Source organism: Schistocerca nitens, chromosome 3, assembly GCF_023898315.1.
Source record: "Schistocerca nitens isolate TAMUIC-IGC-003100 chromosome 3, iqSchNite1.1, whole genome shotgun sequence".
Taxonomy (NCBI): Eukaryota; Metazoa; Arthropoda; class Insecta; order Orthoptera; family Acrididae; genus Schistocerca; species Schistocerca nitens.
Genome location: NC_064616.1, coordinates 852,976,117 through 853,002,112, shown reverse-complemented (window position 1 = coordinate 853,002,112; position 25,996 = coordinate 852,976,117). Strand labels below are relative to the sequence as shown.

Genomic DNA, 25,996 nt, shown 5'->3' with positions numbered 1-25,996 from the left:
GAGTGGCATACGTAACAGTGAAGTCTAAAATCACAACAAACCATGCTCTAACGGCATGTGTCTTCTACGTATCGTTGAAGAGCAAAATTACTATGTAAAACAGAACGAAATGCGACGGCTGTAACGTTATAACCTAGTTAGCGCTTTAGCACAGTCGTAATTTAAGCTTACAAACATTTCCATTCTTTAGTTCTTTTACTCTTATACATTCTAGGTTTCCTTTTCGTCAAAGAGGATAATGTTTCCTTTGGACCACACGGGAAGCTGGCTTTGCTCATACGTACCCAAATCCAGAAAAGGAAATTGGAGATGACATACACATTCATCCCAGTTCCCACTGTGGATCACCTAAACTTAGCCATTACCGTTCACTTCGCTGCCTAGATTTTTAGGGTGGGTTGTGCACGCCACATGGTGTTTCAGCCATTGCTTCTCGCCAGCCTACATGCGTGGTTCTGATCAGGGCCAACGTTGTTCATTTCCCGTCGCTTATAAGACAGACAGACCACTATGTACCGTTGCTCGTTATGAGGGTCTTTCTATCACCATGTTCAGATCAGAAACTTTGGTAGCTGTCAGGGGAATGGGATTGGAAACAATTCGAGCCTGCCAGCCCTGACTGCTATTCAGCATATTAGTAGCCTAGCGAATCACGACGTCTTCAGAATCACTCATTCACCGCGAGGTACGAAGAGACGTGTCTATGATTTTATACTCTACTCTTAGTGTTACTGCAATTGTTCTAAGTTAGTACCGTGCGGCGTAAGTTAATTTTAGGTTAGTTATAGCCTTCAACATGTTCTTTTGACAACTATATGAATCATGGTTTAATCTTTAACGGATTTCTACTTTCATTTCAAGTGAACGTACGGCTGCGACAAGAGTGCACGATTTAAAGCTGTGGACTGCCCGACTGCTTGTCACGTGTAGTGAGGTGGTGTGTTGCGCAGGTGCTGGAGTTCCTGGAGACGCCGGCGGAGCAGAAGACGGCGCGCGTGGTGCTGGAGGTGGACGAGGAGCGCGACGTGCTGGAGGCGTGGCTGCGCGTGCCGCCGCGCAGGGAACCGGAGTTCCGCAGCTACGCGCTGGGCCCTCTGCTGCCGCAGCTCATGCTGCTCAACCCCGCCACCAGCTTCGACCAGAGCCTCTACACCTCAGGTCGGTCCCGGAATGCGTAAAATGTATTCGCAGTTGCAAATATGAATGACCATCACCTATACAATGGAATGACGCCACACATTTTCATTGCCGTCATTCCATGCCATGGCTCGAAGACTTCTTAAGTTGCCCTCGATGGTGAGTGTTCATCGGAGGTGAGGGTATCATCTGGAGTGCCCCAGGGAAGTGTGGTAGGTCCGCTGTTGTTTTCTATCTACATAAATGATCTTTTGGATAGGGTGGATAGCAATGTGCGGCTGTTTGCTGATGATGCTGTGGTGTCTGCGAAGGTGTCGTCGTTGAGTGACTGTAGGAGGATACAAGATGACTTGGACAGGATTTGTGATTGGTGTAAAGAATAGCAGCTAACTCTAAATATAGATAAATGTAAATTAATGCAGATGAATAGGAAAAAGAATCCCGTAATGTTTGAATACTCCATTAGTAGTGTAGCGCTTGACACAGTCACGTCGATTAAATATTTGGACGTAACATTGCAGAGCGATGTGAAGTGGGACAATCATGTAATGGCAGTTGTGGGGAAGGCGGATAGTCATCTTCGGTTCACTGGTAGAATTTTGGAAAGATGTGGTTCATCTGTAAAGGAGACCGCTTATAAAACACTAATACGACCTATTCTTGAGTACTGCTCCAGCGTTTGGGATCCCTATCAGGTCGGATTGAGGGAGAACATAGAAGCAATTCAGAGGCGGGCTGCTAGATTTGTTACTGGTAGGTTTCATCATCACGCGAGTGTTACGGAAATGCTTCAGGAACTCGGGTGGGAGTCTCTGGAGGAAAGGAGGCGTTCTTTTCGTGAATCGCTACTGAGGAAATTTAGAGAACCAGCATTTGAGGCTGACTGCAGTACAATTTTGCTGCCGCCAACTTATATTTCGCGTAAAGACCACAAAGATAAGATAAGAGAGATTAGGGCTCGTACAGAGGCATATAGGCAGGCATTTTTCCCTCGTTCTGTTTGGGAGTGGAACAGGGAGAGAAGATGCTAGTTGTGGTACGAGGTACCCTCCGCCGCGCACCGTATGGTGGATTGCGGAGTATGTATGTACATGTAGCTAATGGTTGTTCATATTCGCAACTGCGAATACATTGCATGTATTACATAACGACTGAAGTCGCCACAGTGCCCGTTCCTTTGGATGTGCATACATGTCCGAAGGAAACTTCGCATCCCACTTCTGAACAACAGCTCTACAATATCGTAATCGTATAATGTATGATTGTCTAATACTCCAGACGAACCAATGACCTAGCCACGGTGTAGCTGGTCGTGTGCCTCAACGATACAGGTAGCCATACTGCAGGTGCAACCACATCGGGAGGGTATCTGTGGAGAGGCTAGACTACCATAAGGTCCCCGAGGAGGGACAGCAGCATCTTCAATTGTTGCAATGGAAACTGTCTGGATGACTGACTGATCTGGTCGTATAACAAGAGCGAACATAGCCTTGTTATGTTCATGCTGCGAACGGCTGAAAGCGAGGGAAACCACAGCAGCTATAGTTCCCAAGGATATGCATCTTTGCTCTATGGTTTGATGATGATGGCATCCTCTTGGGTAAAATGTTCTTGAGGTAAAGTACTACCCCATTCGGATATCTGAGCGCTGATTACTCACGAGGATATCGTCATCAGTAAAAGCAACCTTGGCCTTCTACGGATTGGAGAGTATAATGTACCATCTACTAACTGGATACGTAGGTTAGAGAATTTAAAAGGAAAAAATGATAGGTTGAAGGAGCAATGGGAATTAGTCAAGTGCTATAGCAGGAAGAACACGATTTCTGGTCAGCTGAGTACAGGATGATCAACACGAAATAGCGGTGATGCAGGAGTAGGTCTAATTATGAGTAGGAAAACAAGAATACGGCTAGCTTCTAAGAATAGCATAGTGAATGCATTATCACAGTGAAGACAGAAGTCCGCACCTACCACAGTAGTACAGATTTCTATGTAACTAGCTCTGGAGATGAAGAGACCCGCCAGGGTAGCCGAGAGCGCTAACGCGCTGCTTCCTGGACTCGGGTAGGCGCGCCGGCCCCGGATCGAATCCGTCCGGTGGATTAACGAGGAGGGTCGATGTGCCGGCCAGCCTGGATGTGGTTTTTAGGCAGTTTTCCACACCCGCTAGGTGAATACTGGGCTGGTCCCCATGTTCCGCCTCAGTTACACGGCTCGCAGACATCTGAACACATTCGCACTGTTCCATGGATTACACTCGGCGCAGACAGTTGGGGTACACTAATTCCATCCCAGGGGGTACAGGGTGGCGGCAGGAAGGGCATCCGGCCACCCCTTAAACATTAACATGCCAAATCCGATTAACGATGGCTGACCCTGCGTAAGTGCGGAACACGCCTCAAGCCATAGATAGACAGATAGATAGATAGGTAGGTAGGTAGATAGCTCTGAAGATGAAGAGATTGAAAGAGTATATGAGGGGCAGTCAAATGAAAACCGAACACCCGCCACAAAGGGCCCATGGAATGGTTCCATTCAAAAGTAGTCACCACACGCGTTAAGACGTTTATCCTACTGGGAGACGAGACGATTAATTCATGTTTCCCAGAATATGGTCGGCCGCTGATGAATCCACAGCTACACCCAGTCTTGCACCTCCTTATGCGATTAAAACCGACGTCCATGCATGTCTTTCTTCATATTACCAAAGATGTGAAAATCGCGTGGGGAATGATCCGCGCTGTACGGAGGCTGTTGCAGTGTTTCCCAACAAAATCGCTGAAGTGTAGCGTTTGTCCGATTGGGAGTGTGGGGACGGGCGTTATCGTCCAACCGGATGATTCCTTCCGACAGCATTCCGACTGGCCGAGGGCAAAGGACCAAGCGAACAGTCGAAACATCCCACACTCCACCGCCAAAGAAATCCAAAACTGTTCACACAAGTTCCAGTACGGTCGTGATGACTTTTGTCTTCTACTGCAGGAGCCCTCTCCTCGTCGAGTTCGTCGAGCGTAGAACCACAATCAATATCCAGAGATATGAAGACACTTTGCAGAAAGTGCGACACGCCATTAAGTCAAAACGCCCAGAGATACTGTTGGACGGAATGATCCTGTTCCACGATAACGCCCGTCCCCACACTGCCAATCGGACAAAGACGACGCTTCAGCGATTTCGTTGGGAAATACTGCGACAGCCTCCGTACAGCCCAGGTCGTTTACCGTGTGATTTTTCACATCGTTGGCGACATGAAGAAAGGCTTGCGTGGACATCGGTTGCAGTCGAAAAAGGAAATACAAGGGTGGGTGCTGTTGCGAATCCGTCAGCGGCTGATGGATTTCTACAAAACAGGTTATCATCTCGTCTCACTGTGGGATGAATATCTTAATGCGTGTGGTTTACTTTTGAATGGGACCATCCCATAGTCGCGTTATGGCATCTAATCGGTTTTCATTTGACTGCCCCTTGTAAGGTGAGATACAAGAAATTATTCAGATACTTGAGAAAGACGAAAATTTAATTCTTATAGGAGACTAGAATTCGGTAATAGGCACGGAAAGGAAAGAAAAATAGTCAGACAAATGCACTGAGGAAAAAGAAATAAAAGAGAAACCTCGTAGAGTTTTGCACGGATCACAATATAAGCATTGGTGACACTTCGTTTAAGAATCGTGAACGAAGGATGTATTATTGGAAGATTCTCGAAAACAACGGCAGGATATGAACGATAACATAATTACGACGTACCACATTTCTGAAGGTGGAATGGAGACGAACAGAATGATATAGAACACTCGTGGTCTACCTAAGCCGAGAAAGCTCTGGTGCTACGTAAAATCACTCGGCGAATCGAAGGCTTCTAACCAATCACTTGTCGTCTAATCGGGTGTGGCAACACAAGACAAACAAAGGAAAGCTACATTTTTAAATTTTGCGTTGAAGAAATCATTTACACAGCAGGATTGTGCTGATATACTTTCATTTGGCTGCCCAACGTATTTCCGTATGGAGGACATAGGAACAGGCGTCTCTGGCGTAGAGAAGCAAACTAAAAGTTAAAAACAAATAATTCACCAGGTCTGGATGGAATTCCATTCCGGTTTTACAGAGTACTCTGTAGCATTGGTCCCTTACGTATCCAATGTTCACTGCGTATCTGTCGCCCATAGGAAAGTCCTAAGCGACTGGAACAAAGCACAAGTGACACCTTTACATAAGAAGAATAAAAGAAAGGGCCCGAAAAATTACGGACCAATATTCTCAACATCGTTTTGCTGCATATTCTTGAATATGTTCTACGTTCAAACAAAATAATTATTCTTGAAACAGAAAAGCTTTTGTTTACAAATCATCCAGATGTAAAAACATCGCTGGAATTAAAACTGTGAAGACGAGTCGTGAGTCACACTTGGGCAGCTCAGTCGTTAGAGCACTTTTCCGCGAACTGCAAAGGTCCCCAGTTCGAGAGTCGGTACGGCACACAGTTTTAATCTCCCAGGAAGTTTCATATCTGCGCACACTCCGCTGCAGAGTGAAAATTTCATTCTGAATACTGATGTATATTCCAGTGTTCTTACAAGCGGAGCGCTGTCACACGCCTCCTGTCTTTCACCACGTTTAGGAGCACCACAATTTGCGGAAGACGAATATCGAAATTCGAATGCGATGTTCGCTGCCGTCCTTAATGCTACCCCGGAATCTATTTTGCTAATCCGATCAAATATCGGTTTCCAAGTGTCACTTGTCTACACGAGAGGAGTATGTAAATCTGCTGTTCCGATTTAGTGAACTCTGTGGAGTGGGATTATCAGTGCCTTCGTAATTTTTTTGTTTAATAAAGGGAGTATGTTATTCAAGAAGAGTAGTTTGAAAATATCAATGCGCGGCTGTCTTATTACTGCCACCACATAAAGTGCATTACCGGAAGTAACTGCGAAGTGATCACCGGTTGAACATTATCGTAATCAAACGTTTTGGAAACTTACAATGGCCAGAAATATTCCGAATGGTTAAAGACATTGCTAGTAATCAACAAAAAGCATTTTGCGCGATAATCTAGAGCATTAAAATTAGTAGTGTTGTCCCAAGCAGTAATATAGTGTAGGGGGTAAAGGCAGGCCGGCCGGTGTGGCCGAGCGGTTCTAGGCGCTACAGTCTGGAACCGCGTGACCGCTTCGGTTGCAGGTTCGAATCCTGCCTCGGGCATGGATGTGTGTGATGTCCTTAGGTTAGTTAGGTTTAAGTAGTTCTAAGTTCTGGGGGACTGATGACCTCAGAAGTTAAGTCCCATAGTGCTCAGAGCCATTTGAACCATTTGGTAAAGCTGTATACGCGACGAATCCCTACAGGTGATTGTATGTATTTTTATTTCTAATCCTTCGTCATTTTAATCATCGTATTAATTTTTTTTATCTGCCCACCACCTTATAGACTATTACAAAACATCGATCCGACCCCAACCAACGACAGTTACCAAATGATTTGTTATCAGCAAATGATTACGGACGAGACCGTTTGCCAGTAAGAGAAATTGGGTTTAACGGTTTACAAATTATACTATGAAGGATAATATGGTTGTCGCCAATTAGTTATGTTTTGTTGATTTAGAAAATATTTCAGCATTTTTGGTTTTTGAGTCATATATGGGAAGTGAAACCTTAATAAACCCCATACCACCGCCTGCATGCAAAACAATTAAACTCTGATCGGCGCTTTCTTTTGACTGTACCCCTCACACAATGTCACTTTGCCAACATTTCTTTATGCTGTAATGTATATGAATTCACGTTTCAACTACGTAAACCACTGGCCGCTTTGATTCAGATGCTTCAGTCTTCCTTAAAAACCTAATGTAGTATGCCCTTTTTGCAACTATGTCCTCTCGTTAACACATAACTCGTTTATTTTGACACCTTTCAAAACTAAATCCCATAGACAGAACAGTTTTTCTTACAGTTTTACTGCCAGCCTCGAAGTTAAGTTCTGTGCGACCAAAACTGTGATATTTTCCCAAAGTTGGTACTTCTTTATATTGTTCGTAATAGCGTAGAAATTAGTGCCTGATAAAATATTTACCGACATCGTCAGTGGAATGCTTATTGTGAGTACCTTCCTTCGCTTCCTTTGACGTAGTAGTCTGAATCCTGCTCTGCTCGGCTTCGTGTTCCTGCTTCCGTAATATGCTGATCTTCTTGCTCATCTTAAACATTTTGGCCGCACATTCCGCCACCTTCTCCACGAGTAGAATTAATCTCATCTCTTTCCCATCGTCCACAAACTTAATAAAGCCAACCGCAAGCCGTTGCGCCTGCCCGGGAAGACATTTTCTACACTCATCTTCCATGTCTGCACCGCGACGTAATATTGCTCATAATTTTAATCAGAGCGTGGCTGTAGCTAGTTGCGTGACCAAGTTAGTGCTTGCTACGGTCGCATTACCACTTCACCTTGCCGGGTAATACCATCGAGGATTCTTCCTGCTGCTTCGCAACTATGTTTACTGTTGTATCCAGTTCTTTGCTCAAGCAGTGTACATGCAAGACATCCAAGGTGCAACCAGGCAGTTCGCTTTCCTGGCAACTGGCCTGTTCTGGTATAGACATACCAGATGATGCTTCCTTGTGGTGACCTCATTTATCTGCGGATGTATAACACATCGACTGTGCGCTGTCTATCGGAATATAAATCCTTTTGTGTTTTGAAATAGATCGCCTAATAATAAAAATCAGTCAGTACAATTGATTGAAAAAAAATGACATCAACAGAGAACAAGAACTGACTGTGGTCTTAAAAGCCGAACTTGTCTGGAGAACTAACCTTCGAGCACAAAAAGAGCGCCAATTTTCATTCCATGAGGTCACTTGCATTAGAATAGTAGTATTAAGCGAAACTATTTAGCGACTGGACTATTTAAGACAGTTTATCGAGGATGTCGGGAGCAAGACGAGTAAAGTTAAGAAAATGTAAGAATAATACTGGAAGAGGTGAATAACAGCACCTAACCTGTCTAAAAAGCTTTTAGCTTCTGGATATCATCCATCCCGGCAGCATCTAATATACGAAATGATTATTTGAATAAAATTAAATTTTTGATATACCACGATTTTATGTCGGACGAAAAAGTATGAAATAATTTGTCCAAGAATCATACGGATCCATAACCCAATTCGGATAGTTCTGAAAATTTGTGATTGTGATTTTTTAATAGCTATCAGAAAATTTGTAAGATTTATTACGAAAAACGTAGGATGCATGCAATAGTTAGGAGGTTAACTACTAATGCGTCAATTATGTATTGCATGCGTCGCATGTTTTTGTTATTTTCATAGTTATTAAAAATTTACGATTACAAATACCCAGAACTACACACATCAAAAAAGTTTTGCATCACCCCAGTTCCCAGAACTCCTGAAGATACACGTTGACTGTGGATATTGTATCACAGACACAATCCCTTTGACTGTTCAGAGATGTCACTAAACCCCTCCAAAAGATGTAAACAACCATGCATGGGCCGGCCCTACTTGATATTACGCAGATGTACCAGAGTCTTTGGCTTTTTAGTGTAAATCGTAGCCGGACGGTGTGGCCGAGCGGTTCTAGGCGCTTCAGTCTGGAACCGCGCGACCTCTACGGTCGCAGGTTCGAATCCTGCTTCGGGCATGGATGTGTTAGTTGGGTTTAAGTAGTTCTAAGTTCTAGGGGACTGATGACCTCAGAAGTTAAGTCCCATAGTGCTCAGAGCCATTTGAACCAACCATGCATGAGCAGCACCTATTAGACGAAGAGGGTCCGATAGCCGATCAGTTCCAGTCATTCCACCAGGAAGGAGGTACACGGCTCGTGTTGTCTGTAGTTCAACCATGCCTAGACGATCAATACCGCGGTTCGATCGCGTCCGCATTCTTACTTTCTGCCAGGAAGGGCTCTCATCAGGGGAAGAGTCTATGCGTCTCGGAGTGAACCCAAGCGATGTTGTTCGGACATGGAGGAGATGCAGAGAGACAGGAACTGTCGATGACATGTCTCGCTCAAGCCGTCCAATGGCTACTACTGCAGTAAATGACCGCTGCCTAGGATTATAGCTCGGAGGAACCCGGACAGCAACGCCACCATGTTGAATAATGCTTTTCGTGCAGCCACAGGACGTCGTGTTACGAGTCAAACTGTGCGCAATAGGCTGCATGATGCACGACTTCACTCCCGACGTCCATAGCGAGTTCAATCTTTGCAGCCACAACACCATGAAGCGCGGTAGAGATGGGCCCAACAACATGCCGAATGGACCGCACAGGGTTGACATCACGTTCTCTTCACCGATGATTGTCGCATATGCCTTCAACCAGACAATTGTTGGAGACGTGTTTGGAGGCAACCGGGTCAGGCTGAACGCCTTAGACATACTGTCCAGTGAGTGGAGCAAGGTGGAGGTTCCCTAATGTTTGGAGTGGCATTATGTGGGGCCGACGTACGCCACTGGTGGTCATGGAAGCCGCCGTAAGGGCTATACGATACGTGAATGCCATCCTCCGACCGATAGCGCAACCATATCGGCAGCATATTCCGGAAGCATTCGTCTTCATGGACGACAATTCACGTCCCCATCGTGCACATCTTGTGAATGACTTGCTTCAGGATAACGACATCGCTCTACTAGAGTGGCCAGCATGTTCTCCAGACATGAACCCTATCGAACATGCCTGGGATAGGTTGAAAAGCGACGTGACCCACCAACCACTGTGAGGGATCCACGCCGAATCGCCGTTGAGAAGTTGGACAATCTGGACCAACAGTGACTTGATGAACTTGTGGATAGTATACCATGACGAATACAGGTACGCATCAATGCAAGAGGACGTGCTACTGGGTATTAGCGGTACCGGTGTGTACAGCAATCTGGACCACCATCTCTGAAGGTCTCGCTGTATGGTGGTACAACATGCAATATGTTGTTTTCTTGAGCAATACAAAGGGCGGAAATGATGTTTATGTTGATCTCTATTCCAGCTTTATGTACAGGTTCCGGAACCGAGGTGATGGAATTTTTTTTTTGATGTGCGTATATTTGTATGGGTTATGAATCTGTATGGGAGTAAGACAAATTACGTTATACATTCCAGTCCGATATAAAAACACGTTATATTAAAAATTTATTTTGTCTACATTATTATTTTCTGATGTTTACTCTCGTGTGTGAGTGAAACTTTTCAGTCTATTTCAAACATCTTGATGAGAGTACAACAGAGATATGTGGTAAAGTTTCATGTTCATTTCAGTTTCTCCTCATCAGAGTCAGCCAATTTTTTGCTTCGTCCTAAGGTATATCTCTCGAAAATTAGAGAGTTCGAGCTCATACGCTGGCTTACCAGCAAACGTTCTCCCAATGAACCATTCCAGACTGGAACAGGAAGAGAGGGAAATGGGAGTGGTACACGAAGTATCCTCCGCCACACAGCAGACAGGAAAGAAAGTTAATATTGAATTATCATCCAGTTCTGAGTTACGTTGAAAGATTTAAGTCTTTAGCTCATTGGTAAGTTAGTTTAAAATCAATTACAAAATTCTTGCTGAAGAGACAGAAAAGAAAGCGACCTAATCAAAATGTGTTATACAAATTACGTTGTAATTCTAAGTAAAGTCTCGTATCTCATCACATCTGCACGTACACACACACACACACACACACACACACACACACACACACACACACACACTATGCTTCAGAATCTCATATCAGGGATTCAACAATTTAACCATTTCACTACCATTTTTTAAGAGTCGAAGCTGCTAATATATGGTTATTTTAATTAATGTCCTTGTCTGAAGCAACAATACGAAAAAATATTTTCCGCTGTTTCTTTTCCTAACGCGGGAAGGTGTGGAACATACAGGGTTACTGACATGTACCCTAGGGTTTCAGAAGACGACTGCGCCTAGTTAGTTACTTTCATGTTCCATGGATCATTTTGCACGATAAATAGTCATGATGCGGAACGAGTCATTTTACATCCATATTGCAAGTTAATTTGTACACCTATTTATACTCTAAACATCACCATATAATTTTTTTCTTCCGAACTGAAAGCAAGATATACAGATTGAGTTAGCAATTCCTACCCACCACCTTTTACACATTAAAAACACAGAAATTCTTCTATGGAATAGGAGTTTTGAAGGAGAAACTTTTCAGTTTATTTTCAAATTTAGCTTGCTGTCTGTTAGACATTTTACATCACTGGGTAGGTGGTCAAAAATTTTTGTTGTGCCCCCCATTCTGTGCTAAAGGCAACCTTAATGTTGAGTAATGAATGTCATTTTTTCTTCTGGTATTGCAATTATGTACCCCATTGCTGCTTTTAAACTGTAGTGGATTATTTACAACAAACTTTTTGATGGAATAAATATACTGTGAAGCAGTAGTCAGAATGCGCAACTCCTTAAATAGATGTCTACAATATGATCGCGGGTGAGCACCACACATTATTCTTACAGCAAGAGTTTGGGCAATGAAGACCTACCTTCTTTCTGAAAGATGAGTTACTAGAGAACATTATTCCATATGACATTACTGAATGAAAATAAGCAAAATATGTCAACTTACTGATTTCTCTCTCCCCAAAATTTGCTATGATTCTAAGTGCAAATGTGGCTGAACTAAGTTGTTTTAGGAGTTCCAAAATGTGTTTTTTCCAATTTAAATTCTCATCAATATGGACACCTAAGAATTTTGAAGTTTCCACCCTATGTATTATTTCATCACCATGTGTTACACTTATCGCTGATGCAGTACCCCTAGAGGTGCAGAGCTTAATATGATGTCTTTGTGAAATTCACGGTGAGATCATTCGCAAAAAATCAGTCAATGATACTTTTGAGAACTTTGTTGACCATTTCTTCCATATCTGTATGTATACTGGGAGTGATTACAATGCTGGTGTCATCTGCAAAAAGAACTAATTCTGCCTGTTGTACATTAGACGGTAGATCATTTACGTATATGAGAAACATTAGTGTACCTAAGATTGAGCTCTGGGGAACCCCATACGTAATTTCTCCCCAGTCAGAATTATGTCCCTGGATTCTGTTGGTTGAATTACTACTAAGTACAGGTTTCTGCATTCTTTTGGTTAGATAAAACGTGATCCATTGGTTGGCTATGCCACCAGTCCCATAAAACTTCGATTTATCTAGGAGTATACTACGATTCCCACAGTCAAATGACTTTGACAGCTCACAGAAAATAACCTACCGGTGCTATTTTGTTATTTAATGCTTTTAATATCTGGTGTGTGAATATGTAAGTGAAATTCTCAGTAGAGTGACCCTTCTGAAACCCAAACTGTGATTTGCTGAGGGGATTATTGTTGCCAAGATGAGATACAATTCTAGAACACATCACCTTGTCAAAAATGTTGAAAAATGTCAGCATCTTCTTAAAGAGTAGTTTAACGATGGCATATTTTAGTCTCTGTGGAAAAATGCCTTTAGTTAGTGATGCATTACATATTTCGGACAATAGCGGACTTATTGTATGGGAACAAATCTTTAGTACTTCATCAGAAACACCATCAAAACGAGAATAGCTTTTATTCTTGAGAGATTGTATGACCCTCTTAATTTCAGAATTTGAAGTTGGTGGCACATTCATTTGATTTAATTTTATGAGAGTTACTTCTTCAACATATTGCTGTGATCTTTCTCTTGAACTGTCGGTCCCTACGCTTTCTCCTAAGTTTAAGAAATGACTATTAAATACATTTGCTACCTGCGACTTGTTATTTATAGCCCTTCCATTCAATTCAATAGTAATGTTATCCTCTTCTGTGGTTGGTTGTCCTGTCTCTTTCTTCACTATATTCCACACTGCCTTAACTCTGTTGTCAGACGTACTGATTTCTGACATTATGTGCATATTTCTTGATTTTTTTAATAACCTTTCTCGGTAATTTTGAGTAGTTTTTGTAGCGCGCATTTACTGCAGGGTCTGTACCTGTTCTTGCCAAAAGATAGATTTACCTTTTCCTTTCACAAGATACTTTAATCCCCTTAGTGATCTATGGTTTTTTACATGGCTGTTGAATATCCCTTCTGATTAGCTTATGCGGAAAGCTATTTTCAAATACTGATGTGAATTTATCATGGAATAGATTAAATTTTATATTGGCATTTGGTTCTTTATAAATCTCATCCCGGTTCTTTCTTGTAAACTACTCTTAAAAACAGTTGCCCTGTAGTCATTAATGATTCTAGCTGACTTCTACTGAGGTGTATCCACACTGTAAGGCACTACGTCATTTATCCTAGCTAACTGTGCATCATGATCCGAGAGAGCATTTGTTACTGGATAAACAGTTATTTTCTTGCTTTGTGTCTCGTCAAAGAAAACGTTATCAGTTAGGGACCTACTGTCTTTATCCACCCGTCATGGAAGGTTAACTACTGAGAGCAAATTGTAGGATCCAAATAAATTTTCCAGATTATTTTTCCTACCAGAATCCTTTAGAAAATCTACTTTGAAGTCATCACATACTATTAACGGCTTGCTGAAGTCTGACAGACAGCAGAGTAAGGAATCCAGGTTCCTCATAAACAATTCAAAATTTCCCGTTGGAGATTTGTATACTGTTACAATTAAAAATGAACTGTTTTTCAGCATTAATTCACAAGCACACACTTCTGTGTGCTGATCACTACAAAATCTGCTTGTGTCAATGCTTTTGAACTTGTGCTCTGTCTTAATATATGCTACAACTCCTCCTTTTCCCCTATTAGTTCTGCATGAGTAGGCTGCTAGACTGTAATCTTTTATATGTAACTTATCTAACCCTGTGTTTATGTTGTGCTCAGACAGGCACAGGATGTCTCCTTTCCTCTAAATTTTGCAAGCAGGCAAGAAGCTCTTAGATCTTATTACTGAATCCTCTAATACACTCCTGGAAATGGAAAAAAGAACACATTGACACCGGTGTGTCAGACCCACCATACTTGCTCCGGACACTGCGAGAGGGCTGTACAAGCAATGATCACACGCACGGCACAGCGGACACACCAGGAACCGCGGTGTTGGCCGTCGAATGGCGCTAGCTGCGCAGCATTTGTGCACCGCCGCCGTCAGTGTCAGCCAGTTTGCCGTGGCATACGGAGCTCCATCGCAGTCTTTAACACTGGTAGCATGCCGCGACAGCGTGGACGTGAACCGTATGTGCAGTTGACGGACTTTGAGCGAGGGCGTATAGTGTGCATGCGGGAGGCCGGGTGGACGTACCGCCGAATTGCTCAACACGTGGGGCGTGAGGTCTCCACAGTACATCGATGTTGTCGCCAGTGGTCGGCGGAAGGTGCACGTGCCCATCGACCTGGGACCGGACCGCAGCGACGCACGGATGCACGCCAAGACCGTAGGATCCTACGCAGTGCCGTAGGGGACCGCACCGCCACTTCCCAGCAAATTAGGGACACTGTTGCTCCTGGGGTATCGGCGAGGACCATTCGCAACCGTCTCCATGAAGCTGGGCTACGGTCCCGCACACCGTTAGGCCGTCTTCCGCTCACGCCCCAACATCGTGCAGCCCGCCTCCAGTGGTGTCGCGACAGGCGTGAATGGAGGGACGAATGGAGACGTGTCGTCTTCAGCGATGAGAGTCGCTTCTGCCTTGGTGCCAATGATGGTCGTATGCGTGTTTGGTGCCGTGCAGGTGAGCGCCACAATCAGGACTGCATACGACCGAGGCACACAGGGCCAACACCCGGCATCATGGTGTGGGGAGCGATCTCCTACACTGGCCGTACACCACTGGTGATCGTCGAGGGGACATTGAATAGTGCACAGAACATCCAAACCGTCATCGAACCCATCGTTCTACCATTCCTAGACCGGCAAGGGAACTTGCTGTTCCAACAGGACAGTGCACGTCCGCATGTATCCCGTGCCACCCAACGTGCTCTAGAAGGTGTAAGTCAACTACCCTGGCCAGCAAGATCTCCGGATCTGTCCCCCATTGAGCATGTTTGGGACTGGATGAAGCGTCGTCTCACGCGGTCTGCACGTCCAGCACGAACGCTGGTCCAACTGAGGCGCCAGGTGGAAATGGCATGGCAAGCCGTTCCACAGGACTACATCCAGCATCTCTACGATCGTCTCCATGGGAGAATAGCAGCCTGCATTGCTGCGAAAGGTGGATATACACCGTACTAGTGCCGACATTGTGCATGCTCTGTTGCCTGTGTCTATGTGCCTGTGGTTCTGTCAGTGTGATCATGTGATGTATCTGACCCCAGGAATGTGTCAATAAAGTTTCCCCTTCCTGGGACAATGAATTCACGGTGTTCTTATTTCGATTTCCAGGAGTGTATTTTGGTGGAATAAGCTAACCTTACTTTTCTCTTCATTCTTGTGGGGCTCTTGTGTTATAGTGACTTCTTTCAAAACAGGGTACCTGAAACTTGATTCTAACCTAGAAAGGATGTCCCTCTGACACCAGTAACCACAGGTATTTTGCATTGTGTGATGGTGCCCTCCCCCCCCCCCCCCACCCCTCCATAAATTTCCTACAAGAAGTTCAGCCAACCCATCTTTCTCTCTCCTATTCAGGTGCAGGCTATGTCTAGTATAACCCTATCTCCCAATTATTTGTAGAAACAGGCACTGCACACATACGAGAATTCATTTCAGTCAGCAGTAACCTGCTCAACTCATAGTTAACACGGTTCACAGCAGTATTAACCCAGGGCTGGTCACGGCGCTGCAGAACTTCCATGAAACTCACCTTTGCGTGTGTAGTTGCTACTCTTGTTCTTTCCTGGTCACCCCTAATGCTGTAATTACTGTTCTTAGCCAGGCTGTTTCCTGCTCAGCCTACTATAATAACCTGATCCTTTTTGACAAAACCAAAGATACACAGAATACAGGCACTTAGCAGCGGATAGAGCATCTCTTCAAGTTTGCAGCACACATTTCAGGTACTCAATATCGGCCCGTTTGTGATGCGGGTAATGTCAATACATGCTTGGAAATTCATTGGCCCCAATTGCCCGAGGAGATGCGACAGCAAGCCGCTTTGCATGTCTGCTCATTGGGTTGCTTATCTGAAGGCGGTAACTAATGATATGCGAAAATACAGAATGGAGCAGAGAAGAGGGTTAACAGTGAAACTTGAAGACAACACAACCAACAAGTGTATGCTACAATTATAAGATTTCTGCAAAGCTCTAGCACGCTTCAAAAAAATGGCTCTGAGCACTATGGGACTTAACATCTGAGGTCATCAGTCCCCTAGAACTTAGAAATAGCCCGCATGTCGTGGTCGTGCAGTAGCGTTCTCGCTTCCCACGCCCGGGTTCCCGGGTTCGATTCCCGGCGGGGTCAGGGATTTTCTCTGCCTCGTGATGGCTGGGTGTTGTGTGCTGTCCTTAGGTTAGTTAGGTTTAAGTAGTTCTAAGTTCTAGGGGACTGATGACCATAGATGTTAAGTCCCATAGTGCTCAGAGCCATTTTGAACTTAGAAATACTTAAACCTAACTAACCTAAGGACATCACACACATCCATGCCCGAGGCAGGATCCGAACCTGCGACCGTAGCGGTCGCGCGGTTCCAGATTGTAGCGCGTAGCACGCTTCACTTCACCAATATATACACTCCTGGAAATGGAAAACAGAACACATTGACACCGGTGTGTCAGACCCACCATACTTGCTCCGGACACTGCGAGAGGGCTGTACAAGCAATGATCACACGCACGGCACAGCGGACACACCAGGAACCGCGGTGTTGGCCGTCGAATGGCGCTAGCTGCGCAGCATTTGTGCACCGCCGCCGTCAGTGTCAGCCAGTTTGCCGTGGCATACGGAGCTCCATCGCAGTCTTTAACACTGGTAGCATGCCGCGACAGCGTGGACGTGAACCGTATGTGCAGTTGACGGACTTTGAGCGAGGGCGTATAGTGTGCATGCGGGAGGCCGGGTGGACGTACCGCCGAATTGCTCAACACGTGGGGCGTGAGGTCTCCACAGTACATCGATGTTGTCGCCAGTGGTCGGCGGAAGGTGCACGTGCCCATCGACCTGGGACCGGACCGCAGCGACGCACGGATGCACGCCAAGACCGTAGGATCCTACGCAGTGCCGTAGGGGACCGCACCGCCACTTCCCAGCAAATTAGGGACACTGTTGCTCCTGGGGTATCGGCGAGGACCATTCGCAACCGTCTCCATGAAGCTGGGCTACGGTCCCGCACACCGTTAGGCCGTCTTCCGCTCACGCCCCAACATCGTGCAGCCCGCCTCCAGTGGTGTCGCGACAGGCGTGAATGGAGGGACGAATGGAGATGTGTCGTCTTCAGCGATGAGAGTCGCTTCTGCCTTGGTGCCAATGATGGTCGTATGCGTGTTTGGCGCCGTGCAGGTGAGCGCCACAATCAGGACTGCATACGACCGAGGCACACAGGGCCAACACCCGGCATCATGGTGTGGGGAGCGATCTCCTACACTGGCCGTACACCACTGGTGATCGTCGAGGGGACACTGAATAGTGCACGGTACATCCAAACCGTCATCGAACCCATCGTTCTACCATTCCTAGACCGGCAAGGGAACTTGCTGTTCCAACAGGACAATGCGCGTCCACATGTATCCCGTGCCACCCAACGTGCTCTAGAAGGTGTAAGTCAACTACCCTGGCCAGCAAGATCTCCGGATCTGTCCCCCATTGAGCATGTTTGGGACTGGATGAAGCGTCGTCTCACGCGGTCTGCACGTCCAGCACGAACGCTGGTACAACTGAGGCGCCAGGTGGAAATGGCATGGCAAGCCGTTCCACAGGACTACATCCAGCATCTCTACGATCGTCTCCATGGGAGAATAGCAGCCTGCATTGCTGCGAAAGGTGGATATACACTGTACTAGTGCCGACATTGTGCATGCTCTGTTGCCTGTGTCTATGTGCCTGTGGTTCTGTCAGTGTGATCATGTGATGTATCTGACCCCAGGAATGTGTCAATAAAGTTTCCCCTTCCTGGGACAATGAATTCACGGTGTTCTTATTTCAATTTCCAGGAGTGTATACTGTCACTGTAACAGATGTATCATGCTAGTGAGACTAGTTATTCAGTGCCAGCTATGGGCCAGGTAAACACGGGGCTACGCATCACTTCTGGTGGTAAGATATAAAACATTGTGACTAATAAGTAGTAGTTATGCAGGGTATTTTTAAAAGACTTTGACCTTCGACTTTAATGATGTCACTTCTGACGTGAGGAGAAGCAATTGCTCAATTTATATTCAAGATACTAGAAGGTGTCAGATATATTATATAATTGTAAGACAGAGATTTAGGAACCAGGTTTTGACTTTTAAGACATTTCCACGGGCAGATGTGGACTCTGACCACAATCTATTGGTTATGAACTGTAGATTAAAACTGAAGAAACTGCAGAAAGGTGGGAATTTAAGGAGATACGTAGGTGGAAGGAGTATATACAAGTGCGATGTACTTGAGCGTAATATTATGGAAATGGAAGAGGATGTATATGAAGATGAAATGGGAGATATGATACTGCGTGAAGAGTTTGACAGAGCATGAAAGACTTGAGTCGAAACAAGACCCCGGGAGTAGACAACATTCCATTAGAACTACTGATAGCCTTGGGAGAGCCAGCCCTGACAAAACTCTACTATCTGGTGAGCAAGATGTATGAGACACAATAAATACCCTCAGACTTCAAAAAGAATATAATAATTCCAATCCCAAAGAAAGCAGGTGTTGACAGATGTGAAAATTACCGAACTATCAGTTTAATAAGTCACAGCTGCAAAATACTAACGCGAATTCTTTACAGACGAATGGAAAAAACTGGTAGCAGCCGGCCTCGGGGAAGATCAGTTTGGATTCTGTAGAAATATTGGAACACGTGAGGCAATACTGACCCTACGACTTATCTTAGAAAATAGATTAAGAAAAGGGAAACCTACGTTTCTAGCATTTGTAGACTTAGAGAAAGCTTTTGACAATGTTGACTGGAATACTCTCTTTCAAATTCTGAAGGTGTCAGGGGTAAAATACAGGGAGCGAAAAGCTATTTACAATTTGTACAGAAACCAGATGGCAGTTATATGAGTCGAGGGACATGAAAGGCAAGCAGCAGTTGGGAAGGGAGTGAGAGAGTTTTGGTGCGTTTCCCCGATGTTATTCGATTTGTATATTGAGCAAGCAGTAAAGGAAACAAAAGAAAAATTCGGAGTAGGTATTAAAAACCATGGAGAACAAATAAAAACTTTGATGTTCGCCGATGACTTGTAATTCTGTCAGAGACAGCAAAGGACTTGGAAGAGCAGTTGAACGGAATGGACAGTGTCTTGAAAGGAGGACATAAGATGAACATAAAAAAAGCAAAACGAGGATAATGGAATGTAATCGAATTAAGTCGGGTGACGCTGAGGGAATTAGATTAGGAAGTGAGACACTTAAAGTAGTTAAGAAGTTTTTCTATTTGGGGAGCAAAATAACTGATGATGGTCGAAGTAGAGAGGATATAAAATGTAGACTGGCAATGGCAAGGAAAGCGTTTCTGAAGAAGAGAAATTTGTTAACATCGAGTATAGACTTAAGTGTCAGGAAGTCGTTTCTGAAAGTATTTGTATGGAGTGTAGCCATTTATGTAAGTGAAACATAGACGATAAATAGTTTTGACAAGAAGAGAATAGAAGCTTTCGAAATGTGGTGCTACAGAAGAATGCTGAAGATTAGATGGGTAGATCACGTAACTAATGAGGAGGTATTGAATAGAATTGGGGAGAAAAGGAGTTTGTGGCCCAACTTAACTAGAAGAAGGAATCTGTTGGTCGGACATGTTCTGAGGCATCAAGGGATCGCCAATTTAGTATTGGAGGGCAGCGTGGATGGTAAAAATCGTAGAGGGAGACCAAGAGATGAATACACTAAGCAGATTCAGAAGGATGCAAGTTGCAGTATGTACTGGGAGATGAAAAAGCTTGCACAGGATAGAGTAGTATGGAGAGCTGCATCAGACCAGTCTCAGGACTGAAGACGATAACAACAGCAACAACAGATTCAAGATCAGAGGTCCAAGGTCAAGATAATCTAGAAAGAACCCTGCATAAAAGAAACTTATGAGTTACTGTGTTTCGTCTCATCAGCGTCGTCCTATGTTGGTCCAGAAACTGCACTAAGTAATGATTAATGGGTAATCGTTATCCACACTTATCTGAATGGTGTAGTAAACGAGTTATTCTTTGTGATCACTAGAGACCAGCTGGTGATGTTATGGTTAGTGTTGCACTTACCCAAACAGTTTAGTGGGCAGATTTACTTTGAGCTTGTCTTATTGCAGCCTAGTTATATTGACGGGAGGTGACTTGTGTGTTACAGCGTACTGCGGCGTCAGCGGACAGGTGTTCCACACGTTCGACGGCGTGGAGTTCGAGTACGTGCTGGACAACGACTGGCACCTGCTCACCAAGGACTGCTCGGGGCGCAGCGGCGTAGCCGTGCTCGTGCGGCAGCCCACCCTCTCCAGCCTCGTATGTATACACACCACCAACTCTGCATCTACACACATAGGAGTATTCATACAGGATGACAATTATTGAACTATATGAAATAAAATAGTCATAACTTCTGAACGGATTGCGTTAGGACGTTCAGACTGCTCTATTGGGTGCGGGGCATGATGGGGATTTCTTTAATTACACACTCCCACAAGCAGTTTGTGCGAGCCACGACCGATGTTTCATCAAATTTTATCCGGTGTCCGTTTTCGATGGTTCAAATGGCTCTGAGCACTATGGGACTCAACTGCCGAGGTCATTAGTCCCCTAGAACTTAGAACTAGTTAAACCTAACTAACCTAAGGACATCACAAACATCCATGCCCGAGGCAGGATTCGAACCTGCGACCGTAGCGGTCTTGCGGTTCCAGACTGCAGCGCCTTTAACCGCACGGCCACTTCGGCCGGCTCCGTTTTCGAAAGCATGTTCAGCTAAATCAGATTTCTCGGATCATAGACGGACCACCACACCGCAAGAGGATTGATACGTAGACCTAGTGGCGAAAACGAACAGACTTCTCACTCCGTGGTACATCGCTGCCGATCTGCACTCGCCACCGGTACACGTGTCTCTGCCAGAACCTTTTCAAGGAGATTAAATCGGGGTGGTTTGTTTGGTCGTAAGCCTATTAACGTTAAGTTAGTTTGTTGGTGTAGGGGGCATGTTAGCTTTTGTCAGTAACAATGGTATAGAAATAATAATTAAATCAAGACCCTACGCTGTCGACAAGCGTTGATATACATAAACGGGGACAGTTGAAAATGTGTGCCCCGACCGGGACTCGAAGCCGGGATCTCCTGCTTACATGGCAGACGCTCTAGCTGTGGTGTCACCGCCAGACACCACACTTGCTAGGTGGTAGCCTTTAAATCGGCCGCGGTCCGTTAGTACACGTCGGACCCGCGTGTCGCCACTATCAGTGATTGCAGACCGAGCGCCGCCACACGGCAGGTCTAGAGAGACTTCCTAGCACTCGCCCCAGTTGTACAGCCGACTTTGCTAGCGATGATTCACTGACAAATTACGCTCTCATTTGCCGAGACGATAGTTAGCATAGCCTTCAGCTACGTCATTTGCTACGACCTAGCAAGGCGCCATTACCAGTCACTATTGATGCTGTAAAACATGTACAGTCAAGAGCGATGTTCACCAACTATGGATTAAAGTTAAGTATTCCAGCAGCTACGTACGTTTTTGGCTATTCTCATTTCCGTGTCCTGTTCTAGACCTCACGCCAGCCTGCGTGAGCTTAAACGCGTGCCTTTCGGCTTCCTCCTAGTGGATTGGCTGTCTTGCCAATCCACAACACTAGCCATCTGAGCCACCGAGGGCACAGAGGATAGTCCGATTGCATGGACTTATCTCTTGCACGCTCCCCTGAGACCCACATTCCCAACTTAGTGTCCACACACTAAATTCGTAGTGCCCCTGCCCACTACGCTCATTACTCGCGGCAGACAATCTGACAGAGTCCCGTAAGAGTCAGGGCAATGCGTGAGCATCCGCATAGGAGGAGGTCATGGTCGGTTAGCCATAACTATATATGGAGATGGTATAGAGTGATATTCTCGACTCATCCCGCTTCACTGTGGCAAATGATTCCCGGCAACCAGTTAGTGTGCGAATTTAGGGATTAGTTTAATATTAAGTAGGACAGACACAATTTAAATGCTGGGCTATTACTCATCGTCTCTGTTTTTGGCAGACTTCAGCGTTTTCTAGGCACGCAAGACTGTACTTTCAAAAAGGGTTATCGTGTCTCATCGAAGCCCTGGCAAGCCTAGCTGGCTGTTTCCCACTCCGAGATCATCACATTATTTTCCAGCGCATCCACAGCACCTGACGCTAAACTGTCTGTTTTCTCATTTGTACTCCCCGTTCCATCACAAAATTTACGACAGTATGCTTGAACATCAGTCATAAAAACGGCGAAACTCCTGTATGAATGTTCTTTTTCCAATGTACATCTAAGACAAAAAAAGGACAGTTTTAGAAAAAAATGGACGATTTATACCAGAGGAAGAGCATTGAAAACTGAGCAGCTCAACAATGAGTTGGTCCCTCTTCTGGCCCTTATGCAAGCAGTTATTCGGGTCGGCATTGCCGCGCGGGATTAGCCGAGCGGTCTTAGGCGCTGCAGTCATGGACTGTGCGGCTGGTCCCGGCTGAGGTTCGAGTCCTCCCTCGGGCGTAGGTGTGTGTGTTTGTCCTTAGGATAATTTAGGTTAAATAGTGTGTAAGCTTGGGGACTGATGACCTTAGCAGTTAAGTCCCATAAGATTTAACACACATTTGAATTTTTTTTTTCGGGTTGGCATTGATTAACAGAGTTGCTAGATGTCCTCCTGAGCGACATCGTGTCAAGCTCCGCCTAATTCGCGATTTAGATCGTCAAAATCCCGAGCTGGTTGGAGACCCCTGGCCATCGTGTTCCAACCATTCTCAACTGGGGAGAGATCCGGCGACCTTGCTGGCCAATGTAGAGTTTGGCAAGCTCGAAGACAAGCAGTAGGGCCTCCATTTCAGCAAGATCATGACCGCCCGCAGACGGCTGACGGTTTCTATTGCATGTCTTGGTGCTTGCCAAAGCTTACCTCGGCCAGCGATGTCGCCAGATCTCTTGCCAATTGAAAAAGTGAAACATCCCCTTAGAAAATCAGTGAATTACTGTGCTGATAAACCCTTACAATATTTGATTTCAAACAGCTGAGGAAAACTGAACATACTCAGACATTTCTCTCTTTACTGATTCTGATCATCACTGAACTGACACACAATATTTTTAGCGCAACGCAATCTGACTTTCAAAAATCCCTACAAAAGAATGGCCCTGACTAACAATAACCTATACCTTTCATGAATCACTTACCTCACAAAAATCTTCGTTACTCGAACTATTGCAATACAGTGAGCGCCAATACTGCCAGCTAAATAAAGGACTCTAACTACTGAAGGCACTAACTACTGATAGGCATAGTTAGCAAATGGACGATTTTGATAGAGAACAAACAATGTATTTACCTTAATAGTGTTCAAAAGTCGTTATATATATATAGTTCATGACATCCAGTCTTACAAATTTACTATCTCTAATGGACACACGTCCCTGTGGCTGGTTGGCATTGTTAGAACATTCGCCATTGTAGTGTTGGGCAGTTGGATGTGAACAGCGCGTAGCATTGCGCAGTTGGAGGTGAGCCGCCAGCAGTGGTGGATGTGGGGAGTGAGATGGCGGAGTTTTGAGAGCGGATGATCTGGACGTGTGTCCGTCAGAGGCAGTAAATTTGTAAGAGTGGATGTCACGAACTGATATATATGTATTATGACACTATTAAGGTAAATACATTGTTTGTTCTCTATCAAAATCTTTCATTTGCTAAATATGGCTATCAGTAGTTAGTGCCTTCAGTAGTTAGAATCTTTTATTTAGCTGGCAGTATTGGCGCTCACTGTATTGCAGTAGTTCGAGTAACGAAGATTTTTGTGAGGTAAGTGATTCATGAAAGGTATAGGTTATTGTTAGTCAGGGCCATTCTTTTGTAGGGATTTTTGAAAGTCAGATTGCGTTGCGCTAAAAATATTGTGTGTCAAAAAATTGGCTCTGAGCACTATGGGACTTAACTTCTAAGGTCATCAGTCCCTTAGAGCTTAGAACTACTTAAACCTAACTAACCTAAGGACATCACACACAGGCATGCCCGAGGCAGGATTCGAACCTGCGACCGTAGCGATCGCGCGGTTCCAGACTTTAGCCCCTAGAACCGCTCGGCCACCCCGTCCGGCTGTTGTGTGTCAGTTTAGTGTAGATCAGAATAAGTCAAGAGAGAAATGTCTGAGTATCTTCAGTTTTGCTCAGCTGTTTGAAAATCAAATAACGTAAAGGGTTTATCAGCACAGTAATTAACTGAAATAAATGATGACTAACTAACAACCTCAGCTGCCGACAGGTGTTGTTGATATACCTCGATATGGACAGCTGAAAATGTGTGCCCCGACCGGGACTCGAACCCGGGATCGCCTACTTACATGGCAGACGATCTATCCACCTGAGCCACCGAGGACACAGATGAATAGCGCGACTGCAGGGACTTATCCCTTGCACGCTTCCCGTGAGACTCACATTCCCAACTGTGCACAATTCCCGGTCGGGGCACACATTTTCAGCTGTCCATATCGAGGTATATCAACAACACCTGTCGGCAGCTAAGGTTGTTAGTTAGTCATCATTTATTCCAGGGAAAAGCTGCACGGTCATCAACAGTAACTATTCTTTCGAGAACAAGTTACTGTCTTCGTATATGTAATTAACTTCCCACGCCCGGGTTCCCGGGTTCGATTCCCGGCGGGGTCAGGGATTTTCTCTGCCTCGTGATGGCTGGGTGTTGTGTGATGTCCTTAGGTTGGTTAGGTTTAAGTAGTTCTAAGTTCTAGGGGACTGATGACCATAAATGTTAAGTCCCATAGTTCAAAATGGCTCTGAGCACTATGGGACTCAACTGCTGTGGTCATAAGTCCCCTAGAACTTAGAACTAATTAAACCTAACTAACCTAAGGACATCACACACATCCATGCCCGAGGCAGGATTCGAACCTGCGACCGTAGCAGTCGCACGGTTCCGGACTGCGCGCCTAGAACCGCGAGACCACCGCGGCCGGCTAAGTCCCATAGTGCTCAGAGCCATTTGAACCATTTTTTTTTGTAATTAACTGATTTTTCTAAGGGGATGTTTCAAAAGTTTGGAGCATTATGAGCGGGGCCCTCCAACCACCTCGGGATTTTGAGGATGTAACGCGCCAATCGGACAGAATCGGTAACGATATCCCTCAGGAGGGCAGCCAACAACTCTGTCATCCCATGCCACGCCGAGTAAGTGGTTGCGTAATAGTCACAGATGGACCATCGCTTTGTTGACTTACTCAGTTTGAGAAGCTCTTTCTCTTGAATAAATTGTCCAATATTCATGAAATTGTAAACGTTTGTTTGTCAGCACATGTACATCACATCTACCGATTTCTGTCCCATTCAGATAATTCCTTTATGGTACGTAGTTTCTTTATTGTCTTATAGTGTAAATGTATCTAAGGAAAAATAAAATGTGACGTGTTGGTGGCGTGGTATCGGTGCAGCCGTATAGCTGAGCAGCGTGTCCTGTGCTGTTGCAGGAGGTGGAGGTGAACGCGGACGACTACCGCGTGGCGAAGCTGGGCCCCGGCGCGGCGGCGTCGGTGAGCGGCCAGCAGCTGCGGCTGGCGGCGGGCGACGCGGCCGACGTGCGCGACGCGGCCGACGCGCTG

General features: G+C 45.2%; 1 protein-coding gene across 1 annotated transcript in view; it reads left to right on the top strand.

Annotated features, from left to right (window-relative positions):
- The window catches only part of LOC126249450 (vitellogenin-like), a gene marked incomplete at its 3' end in the record, with an annotated part of 380,348 nt that extends 354,370 nt beyond the window's left edge, over positions 1–25,978 (top strand). The window contains exons 22-24 of the mRNA XM_049951103.1: positions 951–1,158; positions 20,522–20,673; positions 25,865–25,978. Of these exons, the coding sequence (XP_049807060.1) occupies positions 951–1,158; positions 20,522–20,673; positions 25,865–25,978 (474 nt within the window). The remainder of the gene's footprint in view (positions 1–950; positions 1,159–20,521; positions 20,674–25,864) is intronic.
- Positions 25,979–25,996: the final 18 nt, after the last annotated feature.